Below are 18,433 nucleotides of genomic sequence, written 5' to 3'. Positions count from 1 at the left end.
GCTTATGTACATATGGTACTTTGGGCCAACTGTTGTATGGGCCAAGAGAGAGAGAGAGAGAGAGAGAGAGAGAGAGAGGGGGGGGGAGAGAGAGAGCGCATGTGAGTTGGAGAACTAACCATCACAACAAGGACCACCAATTCCCCTTTAGTATTAAAGATTATGTAATATTTTGTTCCACATTTGTTGAACTTATTACATGATTCTTTGTTTGGGCTAGGATGACAAAACTACTGTATGGGCCATGCAATTGGAGGAAGAAGAACAAGTGAGGTGGAGAACAAACGATCATGACGATGACCACAAACTCCCCTTTAATAGTAAAGACTAAGAAAATCCATCTAGTTATTGTTATAGGTGTTCTTGCGAGTACACCTGAAGCTAAACTCTTTACAATATTTTTTCGCTCATATCATGTTATACAAAATTTTGGGTCAAATGCTTCCCAACAAATACTTCCTTGGTCCCCTTCACTTACACGTATCAAGCTTCCACATTATCCCAATTATGTTCCTCAAAAAGTCCACTATATCTACCTAATTCCATAGCAATTTGTGTGGTGTACTGCCATGCTTGAAGATGCATAGATCAAAAAAATTCTCGCAAAAAAGAAAAAGAAAAAAGATACTGCCTATTTACATTCCATGCCTAGAATATTTCGTTTGTTCTCATCTTGGTTCATATTGACTTGATTGCCATTTGCGTGACATTACTTTGATAAAAGAGTTATTGCTTTTGATCTCATAAATTTGACCAATATACTATACGCCTTAGGCATTGAAGACGGAGACATAATAGAATGATCACCTAGAATGCCATGGTCACTTGTCTATGTACATGTATTGAACAATGACGAATCATTAGAGATAATTGCTCGTGTATACAATATTTTTAATTGAGTTCTTCTGGTGAGGCATGAGAGAGAGAGAGAGAGAGAGAGAGCATGTTTTATGTAAGAACTGTTATTTCCCAAATTTCAGTTTGTAACATCCCATTTTTCAATTTGGATATTATCACGAAGTATCATTCATATGCATCCATATCCTTCATGCATTTTGAGCTTTATTTGATTTCCCTTGTGAATTGTTTCAATACTTTGTGCAACTCAATGATCACTTGGGAGAAGACAACATGACTTCCTGAAAAGTTTATAAAAAAGAGTTGAAAGTCTCTTGAATCAATTTTGAAAGTTAGCGGAAGTGAGGTTTCAAATTTCCTTTTCCATTTATTAAAATAAAGATAAAAGAGAGAAGAAAATATGAGTTCTTCAAAGTGGCATTAAAAGTATGGAAAAGGGGTTTTGGACAAACTTTGACGCAATCGAAATTTATTTGCAAATAAGTTTATTGCATATCAATAGAGAGATTTTTGTGAATTTGTGTGGAATTTTTATAGTCTATTTGCTATTTTATTTTAAGCCTAAACCGCCTCTATTTTTATTAAATAGAAAAAACTTCTGTAAAAAAAAGGAACTCTAGCAAACCGATACAAAGACTAGCACAACAAGCACAGAGACTCCGATCCATTTGGGTCGGGTCGATACAAGAGTCGTGATGAGCCCGTCAGTGGTGAACCGACGCCTATTGTAACTGTTTTGTAGTACAATACTTTGATCCTCTCTATAGTCCTTGTTCTTCTTTGTCTTTTCTTTACACAGGACATCTCAGTGGGAACCTCACCACTCCATGAAAGGGGACATGTCTCATTATGCTTGTTGCTCCCTTTCTAGCACGGAAGAAACCACACACCATTGCCTCAATATCCTTCGGTTTATCCCGCACCATTGGTGAGCAAAGTTCTAGGTTTTAATTTCACACCGCACGCTTAATTTCCACTTCAAGCCAGACATACCCCACATGCATCATATGTTCTCTATATTTGCATGTGCGTTGCAACGTCAACCTGAACCATTTCCTCACTCCCACCTTACTTGTACTTTAGTTACCCTAGATAAGTTGCATGTAAGACTATTCCTAAAGCACAACCGTTAAATAGCCGCTGCACAATGGCCACCCATGTTGCTACGCAGATCCCCGGTCAACTGATTCCATTATTTGGACAACGGTCACCTGCATACACCTTCCCGCAACCCTTGTCCTGCCCCCTCATTACGCAATTATATTTCCATTTGTTTTAATCCTCCCTATATAGAGTCCATGCTCTTTCTCCGTCACCCTAAATCCCTAATTAGCCGCCACCGGAGAAACCATGTGGCATTGCCTAAGATCCTTCACTTTCGTTTGCATTTACATGTTATTACTCAAAATCAGCATCCAACCGTCATCATACACACCTCACTCTAAATATAGTTAATATACAGACGAATAAAGGTTCTAGTTGCATGTTGGCAAAATTACACTCTGAATATAGATTGATGAAAAATTCAAATAGTTGGTAATTAGCTAGCAGAACTGGGACTTTAGACTGATAAAGATCCATCAACATACAAATTTAACAATAATAATGCAAGGTTATCGGAGTTGCCACAAATTTAACAACCATACAAATTTAATCATACAACATTTATATATCGATGGACATAATTCATTGTTCGGCAAAATTTGAATCCTCCACTCTCGCTCATACATATGCTTAATTATATGTATAATAATGCGGTCGAACGAGCAATCTTCTCTATTATGTATGTAGGGAAGGAAGTACTTCAGAGTCAGGTGGCGTAGTTCTGGACAATCCCGGAGAGGGATGAGTATGTCCCCACGCAGGCGCAAGTAACCCCTACGGCGATGATGAATGAGCATGTCGCAGTCTGTAAAATAGTTTTTAGTTAGGCTCCTCACCATAAATAGGTGCTTTACATAAATTTGCTTGGCAATGTCATCACAATATGACCTCAGAACCTTCTCTGTTCTGCTAGATACAAGTATAGTTATAATAAAGAAATGTGACGTTGGAAATATTTGTGTACCTGATACCAAGTCGCTTTTGCCTTAAGGATGGCCAGAAAGCAGGCACAAGGTAGAATGTAGGTCTGCAATGAAACATATTTTAGCCTCTCACGAATAGCTTACCAATTACTTGTTATCATCTGATGAAATAATCAGCGAAAACTTACCACAAGCATCGCGAATAAAGAGCCAATCAGAGCCATCACAAGCGCTGTCAATTTACATGTAGAATGAACAATGGTCAGTGAATGATTCAATCTACTACTAATGCTGACATATGCTGACCAAAGAGAGCAAACTAACTTACCAAAGAAGGGAACTGACAGAGCAATGATGAGGGTTGACACCACCAGGGCTGATCTAAGAATGATTATGTTGGAGTACTTCTGCTGGCTTCGCGGCAGCAACTCTTCCAGACTCATGGCCAATGGGGTTATGGTCAATGCATATGTGATTCTTTGTTAAGGACATTGCACAATTATCATGTACATCAACAAATAATTTCAGAACTTTTTAAAACCTTTTTGATTTTAGAACTTTATTAAGCATGTAATAAAAAGATCAGCATGTATTCTAAAGAAGCATTGGCAAGAAATAGAATTTCTCTATGTTAGTTTTGATTAAAATCCCCTTTGAAGAGAAATAATTGACAAGCCAAGGATATTTGGTTATCGGATTAGCCACCTGCAACAAAAGCCAAGAGATAGGTCAACATGATTGAGAATGAAGTTACATAAAACATGCTTAGTACAGAACAAAGTGATCTGAAATAGTCTAGACAGGAGCAATTACCGTAGCCCAGACGGCAATCTTGGAAACCACCAGATTCTCCGGTAAGTTGAGGGTGAACTGAGACTCGGTGGATTCGCCGAACATTTTGTATCCCATCACCGCAGCGGCAGTAAACAAAATGGTAGAAAACCCAATGCTGAAATCAAAGAAGCACAAACAATAACTGAGTGTTGAGGTTCCAAAAGAATGATATCGAATATAGGTTGACCCAAAGTAGCTAATTTACCAGGTGAAAAGAATGGAAGGAAACTGGTTGCGGTTCTTCAGAGAAGAGTATATGTTTGGGAACACCCCATGCCCCGAGTAGCAGTAACCGTACAGTCCAATCGCGATAGGAATTCCCGGGAGGTTTAACGCAGTCCCTTTGTTCTCGAAGCCGACATGATCGACAACCCCAATCCAGCATAGGCAGATGACCACAAGGATTGATGCAACCACACCTCCAGCTACAAAGCAAACACAGAACAACATCGTGAGAAATGATGTGTGATACAAGATGCAGAGCATATGCACAAGCAGGATGAAAATAAAAGCAACAAGTGAATAGATTGATACCTGAAATATAGCTCAGACAGGTGAGGTCACGGAGCCAGGTGGTCGGCATGACAACAAGCGTCGTCAAGATTGCGAAGAACACATGCGAGTTTATTGTCAAGCCCCCAATGTTGAGGTGCACATTGGGGAACAACTTGGATAAATTGTCGCTTTCCAGTATCAAATACTCGATGCAGCAGGCCTGCAACAACAGATCAAGGATCGGTTAATTCGTTGCAGATTCTTTCAGATGTTGTGATGACTCTTTGGATTTAATTGGTTGGATGGTACGGAGTACTTACATACAGTTCCACATACAGGATTATCTGCAGATAGTGAACCCACACACAAGAAGCAGAAATAAGTTAAGTTAGCACAAAAACTTTCCCTGACTGAGATCTGCCCAAACTGAAGAACTGAATCTTACCGAGATGGCTATGCGACCGGTGGTGCCAAAGGCGGCATGACCGATATCCGGGTATGTCTGAAGGCCCTCCTTGCTGTCTAGGCAACGGCGCAGCAGCACACCGGTGTACCATGCGAGCAGAGCAAATACAACTAGTATCACCAGTCCGAGCCACCCCCCTTGCTTGATGGCGTAAGGCGTCGACAGGATTCCGACACCACACAGAACATTTATTCCTGCATATTAGAAACAAGAGCATTTTATCATAGGAATCATCCATGATGAGCAACTATTCTTCAGGTTCAGTAAAATTTATCACAGGAAAGTTCAGACCTTCAGAATATAGATCCAATTGAAACAGATTACACACAGCAAAGCTTCGTTGTTAACTCAGGTCAACTCCTTGGTGAAAAAAAAGAGATAAAAAATACGACGACCGACGTGTGCTTGGCTATTTCCACATTTTCTTGAATGGGATCATTTCTGCACAATTTGATAGCAAATGGTTTGTCTTGAAGCAGTGGGACAGCCTGCAGATCTCGATGCGACAACATGTCACATGGTTTGGTTGTGCTGACTCATCAACCATGTGATGTCCCTATTAATACGGAGAAGAACAAGAAGAAAAATCGAAATGGTGGACCGGAACCATGTGTGATGCGGCGCCTCAACTACGCGAATAGACAGTGCTCAATCATGCATAATTGACCACTTGGTGTACTTGATGTCCTGATTCTCTGCGCTTATGTTAACTGCCAGCAACTCACTTGGTTAAGTAGATCTGATCAGAACATTCTAGGAACTAATTAATAGTTTCTGTCAACCTTCGGTGCCATACTAAACTGTAAAAATGGCAGTTACAGTGGGTGGGGATCTGAAGGAAAAACAGTGTGATTTGTATGCAGATCCTTCAAAATTTATGCTATTATCTTATGGTTTGGAGCTTTAGACTAGTGTAAACTGTGTATCAGTAGCCGTCAGCACGGTACTACCGCGCGTGAAAACGCCTAACTGGGCCATCGGTACACTGAACTTGGACATCCGTCTGCTAAGAACGTGTCTAGGTTCACCAAGCCTCAGTTCAGCAATGGTACATCACAAGAATATGCGGCATTGCCAATAATTGAGGGCCCCTATTTATCATGCTCTGCTAACAAATTTTTTTGGATCGATTTACTTGTGTCAACCAGTCAGGTCTAGCATTTCATTTCAAATTGAGAATGTAAAATTCACAGGCCTGTAGTAGGTGCTTACCATTCATAGCTCCCTGGGTGTAAGAGCACTGCTGGTAGGGAGAAACCTCATGGCCAACCACCAGCGGCTTCTGATCCTCGGGGATCTGCTGCAGCGACGGCTTCCTCGACGGCAGGAGGTACTGCGAGCTCTTCCGGATATCCTCATGCTGCTGTTGTTGCTGTTGCTCGTCGCTTGTGGTCGGGCGTATGAGCGGCTTGACGAGATTGGAGACGATCTCAGGGGTTTTGCCTCGGAACGAGCTGTTGAGGAAGGAGCTGTTGAGGAAGGAGTTGGACAGCCTGCTCAGCGTCGGGGTCCCCAGGAACCCCAGGCTCGGCGACTGCACGTTGCTCAGAATGTCGATCGATTGCCTGTCAAAATACAAGAGAGAAAATAAAAAAGAATTGTTACTGACATGAGAATAAGCAGAGCAAGAAATGTGATTTTTGAGCATTGTAACAGCAGATATAGTAAGATTCAGTCTATTTATACTTGACAAAATACAGTAAGATTCAGTCAGAAATGATGACTTTGAACAAAACAAGAACGCAAGGCGATGTGCGAAAGCACATTTCGGAGGGAAAAATCCAAGGAAAAGAAACAGCTGAGGAGATGATGAAGATGTGACAGCCAGGTGCTGGTCCACAAGCCTGAGCTGTACCGCCCCACCCCACCATGGGGTAACATGCATCCTTCCAAAATAAACAATAATTATAAAAGTGGTGCTTGTTTGGAGACAGGCATGAGTAGATGTGGTATTCGGGATGAAGATGATGATGATTAAGCTACAGGTAATGGATTGAGACTGGTTGGCAAACACAATTCCAACTTTCCCACTCTGGGGATTTATATTGACCAATTACCACATCAGCACCATACAGATCCAGGGGTGCTAAGGGGGGAACAGAGCAGGTTGGTTTGTCCTGTCTGTCTCTCTGTCTGTCAGAAAGGTAGTGTGTGTCCGTTTCGAAATCGAAAAAAAAGATCGGAGCGAGCGGTTGCTTGGTAAAACTTGCATCAACAGAGACATGGTGATGCCGAAAAAACTACCTTTCCCACTCTGGTTGATTGGTTGGGCGCTGGAAGGGGTCAAAGAAGCATGAATCCAAGATTGGGATTTGGTTGGGGTCCGTTCGGGAAGAATGGAATGGATTCAGAACGTATTTTTCAGAGAAACCGGGCAGGGAATCTGAATGTCGAATGGATCGAGTTGAAAGAAAGACATAGAGAAAGGAAGGGAGATTGGAGTAGCAAGCAAGCAACAGATTAGATCGATGGATGGAGTTCATCGGAAGACAGACAGACGACTTTGATGGATGTGGATGGACGGACAAGAGACGAATTTGATGGATGTGGGTCGTTACCTGTAGCTCTGCGGCCATTGGTTGGTGTAGGAGTTGGGCTGGCTGTCGCCGCCGCCGCCGCCGCGCGGGGTGGCGCAGGACGACGAGTCCGACGACGACCCGTCGTCCCCATGGCCAACGCCGTCGACCCTGTGGGCGGGATCCTCCTCGTCGTCGTCGTCGCTCTCGATGATGAAGCTGCGCTCCTCCCCCAGCAGGCTCTTCATCCTGCTTCTTGTCGCCTCGCGCTGGCAGCCGCAGCCGCAAGAGAGCAGAGGAGAAGAGAAGACAGGGATGGGTGTGGCTGACTGATTGCCTTCGCTTTGGTTTTCATGGTGGGTTTATATAGGGTGCGATTCAAAAAACAAAATCCAACTTTCACCGTAGTAAGGAAATCAAAAGATGACTGTCCATGCCCTCAAAAAAAGAAAGAAATTGCAACTCTGTTTTTAGGCCTTCTTATAAAAGGAAATACATTATGCCTGGCTGGACGGCGAGCTGTCGACATGTATAATCATTATTATTGTAATTATTATATATAAGGAAATACTAAAAGGCAATGGCATTGTGATTTGGTTTAGAGAAATATATTGGTGGCAGTGGTTTAGGTTGCCAGGGTTTTTTTTTTGGGTGCATAAACGCGTATGCTTTTGTATAAAATTTGGCCGACCGATCGTCTCCCTCCCGCGACATCTCTGGCGTGTAGTCTCGTCCCCTCTTTTGTGTTGTGTTGTTCCGTCTCCCCTTACGAGCGTTGTGCATCTCTCTCGCCCCCCTTTTCCCGCCACCCGTGGACGGTAGCATGATATGCTGCTACTCGGTCCAAGACCCACCTACCGTCCCGGTTCTGCCGTCCTCCACCTCGTTAGGAAAGGAGAAGCGTTGAGTAAAGATAAGGAATGGGTGACACCAGAAAGGAAGAAGAAATGTTGTGTTCCGTCGTCATTTTCATGTCGTCTAGGGCCGCCGACGCCTTCCTGCTGGAGGCCTCCGTGCAAAATAAGGACGCGAGCCTGCCACAACTGTATGTTGGGCAAGCTTTGCACTTCGGCCTCCTCCGATAGCGATAGGGAGTCTAGGAGGGGGGATAAGTTGAGGGAGGCGGCGGCTAGGGTTTGCATGAGCCCTCGGGTGGCAGTTGGACGTTATACGCAAGCAAAAAGAATCGAAGGGGGTATAGCAGTCCATTTTACACCGGGGGTCCTCGAAGATGCAAAATTATAGACCACTCCTAACACTAAAAAGGAGTCGAGGTCATGAAGCGAGATTGGAATTCCATGCTTATAATAGTGTGCAGAACTGATCCGAACCCATCATCTTCAGGGATGAACACATCCCCGGCTGCTGACCGGGTAGAATAGAAGTAGATGCCATGTTGTGCCAAAACTGCCTCCCCTATGACATGGCGGTGGGGAGGAGAGAACAGAAGAACGCCAATGCTCCAAAGAAAGCAAAATTATAGACCACTTCTGACTTTGAAAAAAGGAGTTGAGATCATGATGCAAAAATTGCAGTCTCGTCCTTGTAATGTTATGCAACACCGACCGAGGGCATCATCGTTGAGGATGAAACCACTTGGTATGATGGGTCGACTACCACTCCATCACCGACTGCTAACCAGATGGAAGAGAGATATATGCCAAGTTGTGTGCAAACTGCCCCCCCCTCGCGCGCCTATGGCACGACAACAGGAAGGAGAGAATGGAGGCGACTTTAGAGAACATCGGCACTCCAACCGGTCATCATTCTACCATATGGTACATCAATGGGCCATTAGAAACCTGATGCTGAACAGAAGAGAAGATTCTCCCAAAATGGAAGGGTGGTCCTGCTGGCGCCATGGCTCCAACGCGCGCACAATTGCGATTGAGCTCCAATGATGAACTGATCTACAAGCTCGTCGGACACATGCTCCCTCCCATTCCACATCTCCTCCTCCTTCCCACGGTGAGGAAAGGCATGCACCAGATCCTGGTAACATGTGAGCTTATTGACGAGACTACCACCGGATCCCCCTTCCACCACCACCGGACCTGAGCTCCAACACGGCATCACGCTAGCCGCGTCAAAGGCAAAACACCGCCTACACATGCATATACATGGAAACCTTGCAGATATCTCCTTCCACTACTAACGACATATTTACTGTGCATATATGCACACTAGTCCCTCCGTTTCTAAAACATAAGACTTTTTTAGAGATTTCGATACAAACTACATACGAATGTACATAGACGTATTTTAAAGTGTAGATTCACCTCATTTTACTCTATATATGTTCCATGTTGGAATCGCTAAAAGGGCTTGTACTTTGGAACGGAGGGAGTACTTTAATTTGGATTCATCAACCTAGCTCTACAAAAACGGTTTGAAAGCAAAGAGAGCTTCCAGGGTGCTGGGAGCCAAAAATGCCCACTCAACAACAACCAGCAAGGCACTGAATACATGTGGTGTGGGCCAATGAGCCGTCCACTTGCTTATAGGATACGTACAAGATAGATAGCGCCTTCAAGTTCGTGTGGCATCTTGCAGGGGAGGCTGGATGGGGTTTTAGCAGCAAGGATCCAAAGCAGGCAGGGGAAACATTATGATTATGATTAGTAGTAGCACGTACGTACTACACGATGCCACTAGCTAGGATGCTTAATTAACCATCATTATTGATTGATGTCGTTGTTGCTGGCTTATTATAATGATGATGATGATGACGATGATGATGATGATGATGATAGCATCGCACACATGAAGCCAAATACAGCAAGTAATGTTGGTGCAGCTGCTGCAAATCAGACGACAGCAGTAGGAAGAGAGCCGCTGCTGCCATCCATGGCATGGCATGTCATGGCTGTCACTCGTATTTTTCTTGGCCTCATCGATCGGATCTGAGTATCTGGTGACAGGATCTGCTCAGAGTTAGCTGGGCTAGCGACGATTATAGTACTAGCTAGTGTGTGTTCGTGGTGCCTAAATCATTGACTGATTGCCATCCGTGGAAATGTATTTGTTTATAATCACGTTTGCTTGCACTGTATCTGTATGCTCTGGATCCCACATGAAAGGTTTCTTTATTCATTCAGATAAGCTAAACTGAACTCGGGTACAGTGGAATGGACCATGCCATGATGTTGATGCCAACATGCTTGGACGATCAATCCAGGCCCTACCAATACATCTTCCTAATACACCATACTCACCAATTTGTGAGCCCTCTCATTCACCTGAGGTTCTCAATTTCGGATTTGTTTTCCAGTTTTTACTTGGGCAACGATTCAGTTAAGGTGGATTTGATTCATGATTTTGACTGGGTCAACTGTTTCCATCCTCTCACCGTCTAAGAAAACACACACTAGTTCACTCAGGTGCCAAACCAGACAACAGAAAAATTTTATTTTTGAAACTCTAACAACACCAACGGCGCAGCGAAGAACGCTCAGCCCTTCTAATGGTGGAACAATGCTGAAAGGCTGCATCAGAACGGTGGCTCGAAGATACATGCATACTGTGTCCTTAGAGAAAGATAGCTCAGCTACCTTATGGTTTACTTAATGCTGAAAGCCACCTCTTACTGAAAATTCCCATGTTTACTTAGTGAACTTGGGAATGCTAGCAATCCAGTATAAAGCAGCTTGTGTCCTCGGATAATTAAGTTTATCTATCTTTTGCTTTTTTCGAGAAAGATCTATCTTTTGCTTGGGATGACAAGATCATATATTGTTTGCTTCAGTGTACTAAAGAATGTGAGGAATCTTCTTAAATGTTCTTTCTGTGTTGTTTATTGTTATTGGTTCGTACAAAAACATATTTTTATTAATGTATGGGAGTGCATGAAATGCCCGGGGCACGAGACTGTTGTGGATGAAACAATTGATGAACAACATCAAAGTCATGTTTAAGGGAGAGGCAAGGAAGATAGCAACCTTATTTTATGTTGAGTATGTTTAGTTTGTAAAGTATGTATCTACCGGTCTACTAGAAGTCCTGAATGAGAATTATGGTTTGTTGAACATGTCACTGAATTTTGTGTGGATCATCGTTGTTTTTTTTCCAAGTTATGAACAAGATATGCAATTCAATACGGTGATGCACTTCTTTTCTGTTCTTCCTTTGGAATTATCAGGTGCTCATTACATGCCCATGCAAAAATATTACTCAATGACATGGTTCATTGTACAGCTACCACATAACACATTTATATTCTCGGTGCAGCGAAGCATGGGAGTCCCTTCTAGTACTGACCAAAGTCCATTTTATCTTTTCCAAACTATAAAGTGCTAGTTTAATTTTTATGCCCCAACCCACCTGCTATATATTCTTCTTTGGTGCGCACATAAGTGGACATGAATCACCAAGTCAGCCTCGCCCCGTCATCGCAGTTTCGGAGTAATAAGCAAAAGTGTGGGACAACCTCTATGAGAAAAAGTGAGGGAAAAAGCCTACACTTCTATGAGAAAATTCAGGACAAAAAATTCAAAGAAAAATCTAACAATTGAGGATGTGATTTTTTTAATAGAATGTTGTGCCATGTGCATGAATGAACGAGTAAAAAAGGCTTTGAATTGAATTTTTTAAGATTTATTTGGTAGAAAAGAAACCAGTATTTTCCCACAAAATATTTTTGAAAGAACCCCTTATTTTTTGTTCACAATATTTAATTTTCCCGTGTTTCATGAAGTTGGATTTTTCTTCGAAGGTTTATATTTTTTTATTTAAACATACCCTTATTAGACCGGGAAGTTGAGGATTTTACGCTATTTTATTTTCTTGAAATTAGGGTTTTCCAATAATTTGGGACGAAACTATCTCATTAATTCCAGTCCACATGGCAAGCGGAGAATACTTCCATTTAGGAAAAGGAGTAAAATTCATGTCAAAGTCGTCAGGGTTTATAGGACCGAACACTAGTCTCATTGGTTTGAATAAATTTCACAAAAACTCCAGACGATTTGTTTTCTTGTGATCTTTTGTCTGCCACGGTCAACTCAACTTTGTATGCAAAATCCAAAGGGTGTTATTTATTTAATTTAAACGTCTAGAAATTTTTTTATGACAACCATTGTATGATGCTAAACAGTTTTCTGGTAAACTATGCATGTCACACTTCAACAATCAGAATACATGTACAAACACACATGGAGACAGCCAGAGAAATCTAGGGTTGATAAATTCCCTGAAAATTATGCAGAGAGGACCCCAAGACAGAGAGAGAAAAAATACAAGAAGGTTCATAGGGGTTCCTGCACACACACCAAAACTAACGGTTGTAGCCAATACCCAACGCCGCCAAGGCCTTCACCGGAGAAGATGCACAACATCCACTGTCGTTAGATCCAGGGCAACACCATCACCATAAAGGCTTTCAGAGTCGATGAACATGCCTACTACAAGCATCAAAGCACATGTCATTGTGGCACGTCGACCGGGGACACATACCCATGCTAACCTAGACCCGAATCCACCGCATACCACTGACATAGTCGGGGAAGAACGCTAGATATGCAGCCCTCGAACCAATGGTCTCATTCCAGACACTCCATCTCATCCGGGTCCTCGACACCACCGCGAACAACAACAACAAACGGATAGGAAAATAAAACCTAATCTCACCGCCCAAGCAGACAGTGAGATGACAAGGCCATCTACTTGTCGACGCTGCCATGGAGAGGGTCGTCGTGATGAGGAAGAAGCCAAGGCAACTTTATTTGATGTGACACCTTTCTCATCCCACCGGTGCCACCACTTGAAAGACCAACTCCACAGTGGAAAAAAAGCACATGAGAGAACCATGACCCTTCCTCCACCCGCCACTGGAGCAGCAAGCCGAGGAGGCGGAAACCGCGGTCTCACCGGCTTTTGCCAAGGGGAGAAACCATCACCAATGATTGCCTTTTTCTTGGAGAGGGAGAGAGCAATAGGGTTGTTGGCATTTGAGTTGGTAGTTCATATGATTCCCGTGTAGCGCAACCGAACAATTTGCGTTACACACATATTCGTGAGTTTCAGTTTCATAATATGGGATTTAGTATATACCTTGACATTTTATCTCTTTTCTTTTACATCCTCATGCCTATAATTATGCAAAAAAACAAAACGAATGTGTATCTCAAAAAAAGATTTATGTTTTTTTTGAGACAAAAAAAAAGATTTATGTTTGGAGAAAGAGAGAGGTGAAACGATAGTAGGCCACTAGGCCGTGAGTGAAATGGGCTTCGCTTGACTTACACTCGCTCATTGGTGTAGCCTCATGGGCTGCTGATCCGGCCCTCGGCGTGGAGGTTTCTCCCTCGGCCGACTCCCCTCCCCTCCTTCCTCGCCGATCTCCGCCGCCGCCGCCGCCGCCGCCGAGGGGAAGCCAACCATGGCTCTCCGCCGCGCCATCGGGTCCCTCGCCGTCCGCTCCCAGGCATCATACTGCCTCCGCCGCGCCGCCGCCTCGCCTCCCACCCTCACGCCTCCCCCGCCCCCGCCTCCGTCCTTCCGCCGCCCGGTCACCGTCCCCCGCCGCTCCTTCGCCGCCCCGCCCCAGCACGTACGTCTCCCCCCTCCCTCCCTCAGTCTGTCGCCCTAGGTTGGTCAGCTCTCCTCCTCTCATCATCTTTGTCTTGTGGCTCGGAAGGTCAAGAAGGCGGTCAAGAAGGACGACGACGACGACGCCGGGCCCCGGCTCAACAACGACATCACCGGCCCCTTCCTCCGGCTCGTCACGGACGAAGGTGCCGACGATCCCCTTCCTTCTCCATTCGCCATTCGGATGCTGAAGATCCGATTTTTCCCCCGATTTCTGCAGGGCATGATGTTGTCCCCAGGCACGAGGCCCTCAAGATGGCTGCCAGGATGGGGCTGGACCTGGTTGAGGTAGTACCTCATTTCCATTTTCTTCTTCAGCTCTGCCCGAGGGTCGGCATGTTCGTATACTTATTCGGTTGTGCCCATTTCTCATGGTTACCTCGTCGCAGGTTGACCGGAAATCGGACCCTCCGGTTTGCAAGATCATGGACTTCCACAAGGAGAAGTACATCAAGGACGTCAAGGACAAAGAGCGCCTAAAAGCCAAGGTATGTATGCGTGGTCAAATCATCCTCGCTGAATTTGTCGTGTCGTCACTGCTGGAGTTGAGTTGAAATGCTTGGAACAGAGCATGTTTGTAAACGTGTTCAGATCGTAGGATTGTGAACTAACTACAGAAACCATCGCTCACTCTAGTGCTATTATCTTTGTCTTCTACACAAACATATTATGTTCATATCAATACAATGTACACAAGATGTTGAACATAGCCAGATTCACCTCTGTTACTTTCTGCTGTGCTAAGGCACTTGATTGTGTAATCAGGCGGACCCCATTTGTGGTTGCTGTGCTGTGTCTTGGAGTCTAATAAGTCGGGAGAACTCATGTACTCATTCCAGTAAGATCTTACTGCCATGTCATAAAACAAAAGATGATTTCTACTTACTGTTGCGTCCAGATTAGAATATATGCATGTGCTTTCGGAAAGCAACGCAATGCTAAATGTAGCCCTAAAAACTGAGCAAGGGAAAACAGTGTTAATCATATATCTCCTTCCATGTTTGTAAATTATAATTGTGTCAGACCATTGTATTGTGAACTAACGGTTCCTTGGTCTGTGTTCAGAAAAGTGCTTTGTTAAAACAACAACCAGTTCAGCGACAGAAACTATCGCTCGCTCTAGTGATAGTGTCTTTTAAAAGACACAGATAAGTCTTTGGTTTCTACAAAAAAACAACGGCATCTGGTTATGGTGAGAGCTGGCACTCGGTTCCGTAATCAGAGCCCGTTTGCGGTTGCTGTGTTTTTGTGTTGGGGTATAATTAGACAGATGATTATTTACTAATCCCAGTAAGATTTTACTATTGTGTCTCAAAAAAAAAGATGATTTCGAGTAACTATTGCGTCCACAATAGAAATATTGAAGTGCCCTTGAAAAGTAACGCTGTGCTAAATGTAGCCTTATAAACTGAGCAAGGGAAAACAGTGTTAACCATTGTATCTCCTTCCATGTTTATATTACTTCTGCATAAGTCATGATAACGTGCACCTTCAATGGGCTTTGATCTCTCACATCTTAATGAAAATAGCAAATCTCTCTCCTTATTTTGCATCTGATTTTCTGCAGTCTGCTATTACTTTGCGTGTTGGAGATATCAAAGAAGTGCGGTTTAAGGCGAAAACAGTAAGTTTTCTTGCTTGTTTTAACCTTTCGTTAATAATTGCAGATTATCATCTTTCATGATTCTTTATTTTTATATGGAATGCATGCTTGACTACTACTACTCCCTCTGTCTCAAAATGTAAGACGTTTTTTGGGAGTATTTCAAAGGAAAACATTGGTAGTTGCTTTCTGGCAGTAATAATGAATGTTCTGTTGTTCTACTTAACGTTTTTGTTCAGATGTGCAATGCATGATTGATTGCCACCTTTTAGCTGTAGTAACAGCTTGATTGGACTGCTACGCCCTTTTTTCATGTTCGTTTGGGCCTATACCTAGTTGAGCTCACTCATTTCCAAAGTCGTAGATATATTGTATTCAATATGGAGGCCTTGTGTCATGGGGTGTTGTTGAGACACATAAATTATTGTTCGCAGGAAATTAAAGACTTGAAGGTGAAAGCAGATGCAATTACCAGGCTGATGGACCGTGGTTACAGGGTGAAGGTAAGAGCGCTCACGTACTTTTTAGTTTTATTTTATTGTATGGTTCTGTAAATCTTTGGTGACAACCCAAGCAACTGCAACACGGATTTTAATACATCTTATCTGTGGGTTTTGCTTTTTAACTTCTTTTTATACTAAGTTTACTGGGCAATCCCCAAGGAAACCTTATATCTGGACAAGGGGAACCAAACAGTGTGCAATGATTAGGGGGGCTTTTGTCGCCCCGAAAGTTATGGATATATAGGAACCAATGATTATGATCGGGAACCAATCATGGGTTTCAATTCAGTTCTGTAAGTAGCTTAAGTGTAGCAAACTCTTAAGTGCATGGTTCTCCTTGTCTCCTTTTGTGCCTATATAATGGTAAGAGGGATGAAGTAGTTTATTATCCAGGAGGAACTTTCTGGGAATAAACCTGTCTGTCATATCTTGTTTATGGAGAATCACAATAACATGTTGTCCCTTTCTCTTCACCTGAAGCAATAAATTTTTCTGTTCGATCTAAACTGTTCATGGAGAATCACAATAACATGTTGTTCCTTTGTCTTCACCTGAAGCAATATTTACCTGATGGACTTTGTTTTCATTTTTACCTAAGACGATAGTATCTGGCACAATCTTTTGAACTGCTAACCAACATCTTGAACTGGATTTTCGTTTACGGACTATTAAAACCTTCATATCTATATATTGGATCTGGCGATGTTCATATGCATATGTTTACCTTATTATATTCTTGGGTACAACAAGCTGTGAAGAACTGAGTGATGCTCCTCTTTGGCAGTGCATGGCGATGCCCGCAGGTAACGAAGCCGAAGATTTAGGCGGACCGCTATCTCGCTTATTAGGACTGGTGAGTACTCCCTTCTGTACTGTACTGTTCCCGGCCCCTTTTTTTATCCTTGACTACAAAATTGACACTAAGAATTGCTGCCTATGAAAGTTTATCTCTTTCTAAGATTTCACTGATTCAACAGATTCAAGATGTCTGTACCGTGGAAAGCGGGCCGCATTTGGACTCCAAGCATGCATATGTTATTGTCAGGCACGTGAAGTTTGCAACCAAGAAAGGTGGAAAGAAAGCAAGCAAGGCCATGGAAGACGCAAGCAAAGGCACCCCCCGCACCGCTACCTCCGAATCGCCACCCGCTGCTACTGACAGTGGGGACGACACAAGTGAACATGGTCTGGAAGCTGAGGATGTTGACAAAACTCCCGCCTATACCCCCCGTGAATCATCACCGCAAAAGAAAGGGCAAGATAGAGGGTTTAGAGGCAACAACCGCGGTAACTTGGACAAGAGCATTGGTGCTGGAGGAAACAGGATTAACCCTGGTCAGGGTGGACCACAACCATCGCAATATGGACTTGGTTCCAGGAATGGTAGCCCTGAAATGGAGAAGCTAAAGCAGGCTAAGGCTAATGAAGGCATGACACCCGAGCAGACCAACAGGTATGCCAGCCGTAGGCAGCAGCCCGGAGGCGTAGACAGCCAAGGCAGACCACCACAGCAGGACCCTAGGAGAGGTGAACATGAAGGCCGCTATCAAAGGCCTCCTTTGGAACAGCCGAGCCCACCACCGCCAAGGTTCAACCAAGGAAGACCCCCACAGCAAGACCTGAGAAGAAACGAGAACAACGAAGACAGGTATCGCCGTCCCCAGGACAACCAAAGGCCACCTCTGCAACAGGCTGGCCCGCCGCCCCCAAAGTTCAGCCAAGGCAGCAGACCCCCGCAGCAGGATCCGAGGGGAAACGAGAGAGGAAGCCATGTCCCGCCGTATAGCAGCCAGCGGCCGCAGTTCCAGCAATCGAATCCGAACGCCGAGCCATCAGCCGGGAACCCTGCTTCGACAGCAGCCAGGGGCGTGGGCGTATTCAGCAGCCGAATGCCAGCCACGGCATCCGAGCCGAACAAGACGGCGGACGGCGGTCCTGCGTCTGGTGGTGCCGGTAAGCCTGCCAATACCGGCCCGGCCAAAAGCTTCGGAATATTCAGTAAACCTAAAAAGGGAAGCTCATGAGAAAGAACGAGGTTGGCGGCGACGCTTGCGAAGAACGATACTAGGTTTTTGTGGCGAAAGCCATGATACAAGAGAGGAAATAACTAATATTCCGCTTTTGAGGATGTGTTTTTCGCGGTGGCTGTCTATTTGAGAATGTTTGGGTGACACGCGTCTGTCCATTGACTAGCAAGCGATGTAACTTGAGGTCAGGAGCACTGATCTGCTTGTCTATCATCGCACTGTGCACTACCATTTTGTTGTTATTACTTACTCGGTCTAAATAAATAATTGATGAACATCATTAATTGGTTGATCCTTATGTAAGCACAAGATGAACCCATGCAGTGTCTGTGGTGTGTGTGACCTATATTACGACAGCACCAAGCAACACTTGTTGAATCTGTCTGGTGAATTAATTGGACAATAATTATCTTTGTCTTCCCTAAGAGCATGGTTTATAATACATTCGTCAATCGGCTATAAGGAGTTGCCATGTCATTTAGAGTTAATTTTATAGTCAGATTGTACAAGTAAGTTTTA

At 43.9% G+C, this 18,433-nt stretch overlaps 2 protein-coding genes across 2 annotated transcripts; one reads left to right on the top strand and one right to left on the bottom strand.

Moving 5' to 3' along the window:
- Window positions 1-2,490: 2,490 nt before the first annotated feature.
- Window positions 2,491-7,544, bottom strand: LOC125514012 (amino acid transporter AVT1C-like). The gene is made up of 12 exons (XM_048679256.1): window positions 7,239-7,544; window positions 5,893-6,245; window positions 4,660-4,874; window positions 4,535-4,558; window positions 4,254-4,434; window positions 3,925-4,144; window positions 3,699-3,834; window positions 3,571-3,590; window positions 3,214-3,356; window positions 3,074-3,117; window positions 2,927-2,989; window positions 2,491-2,767 (listed from the first exon to the last, which is right to left on the bottom strand). The coding sequence occupies exons 1-12, from the start codon at window positions 7,442-7,444 to the stop codon at window positions 2,669-2,671; spliced, it is 1,704 nt and encodes a 567-aa protein (XP_048535213.1). The 5' UTR covers window positions 7,445-7,544; the 3' UTR covers window positions 2,491-2,668.
- A 5,901-nt stretch (window positions 7,545-13,445) lies between these two features.
- Window positions 13,446-18,206, top strand: LOC125513320 (translation initiation factor IF3-1, mitochondrial-like). The gene is made up of 8 exons (XM_048678406.1): window positions 13,446-13,743; window positions 13,831-13,927; window positions 14,002-14,069; window positions 14,171-14,269; window positions 15,349-15,405; window positions 15,819-15,887; window positions 16,672-16,740; window positions 16,865-18,206. Exons 1-8 carry the CDS (start codon window positions 13,573-13,575, stop codon window positions 17,909-17,911), a joined length of 1,677 nt encoding a protein of 558 aa, XP_048534363.1. The 5' UTR covers window positions 13,446-13,572; the 3' UTR covers window positions 17,912-18,206.
- The last annotated feature ends 227 nt before the right edge of the window (window positions 18,207-18,433 follow it).

The sequence above is a fragment of the Triticum urartu genome, chromosome 6 (genome assembly GCF_003073215.2).
Source record: "Triticum urartu cultivar G1812 chromosome 6, Tu2.1, whole genome shotgun sequence".
NCBI classification, from domain to species: Eukaryota; Viridiplantae; Streptophyta; class Magnoliopsida; order Poales; family Poaceae; genus Triticum; species Triticum urartu.
This window is presented reverse-complemented; position numbering and strand designations above follow the sequence as displayed.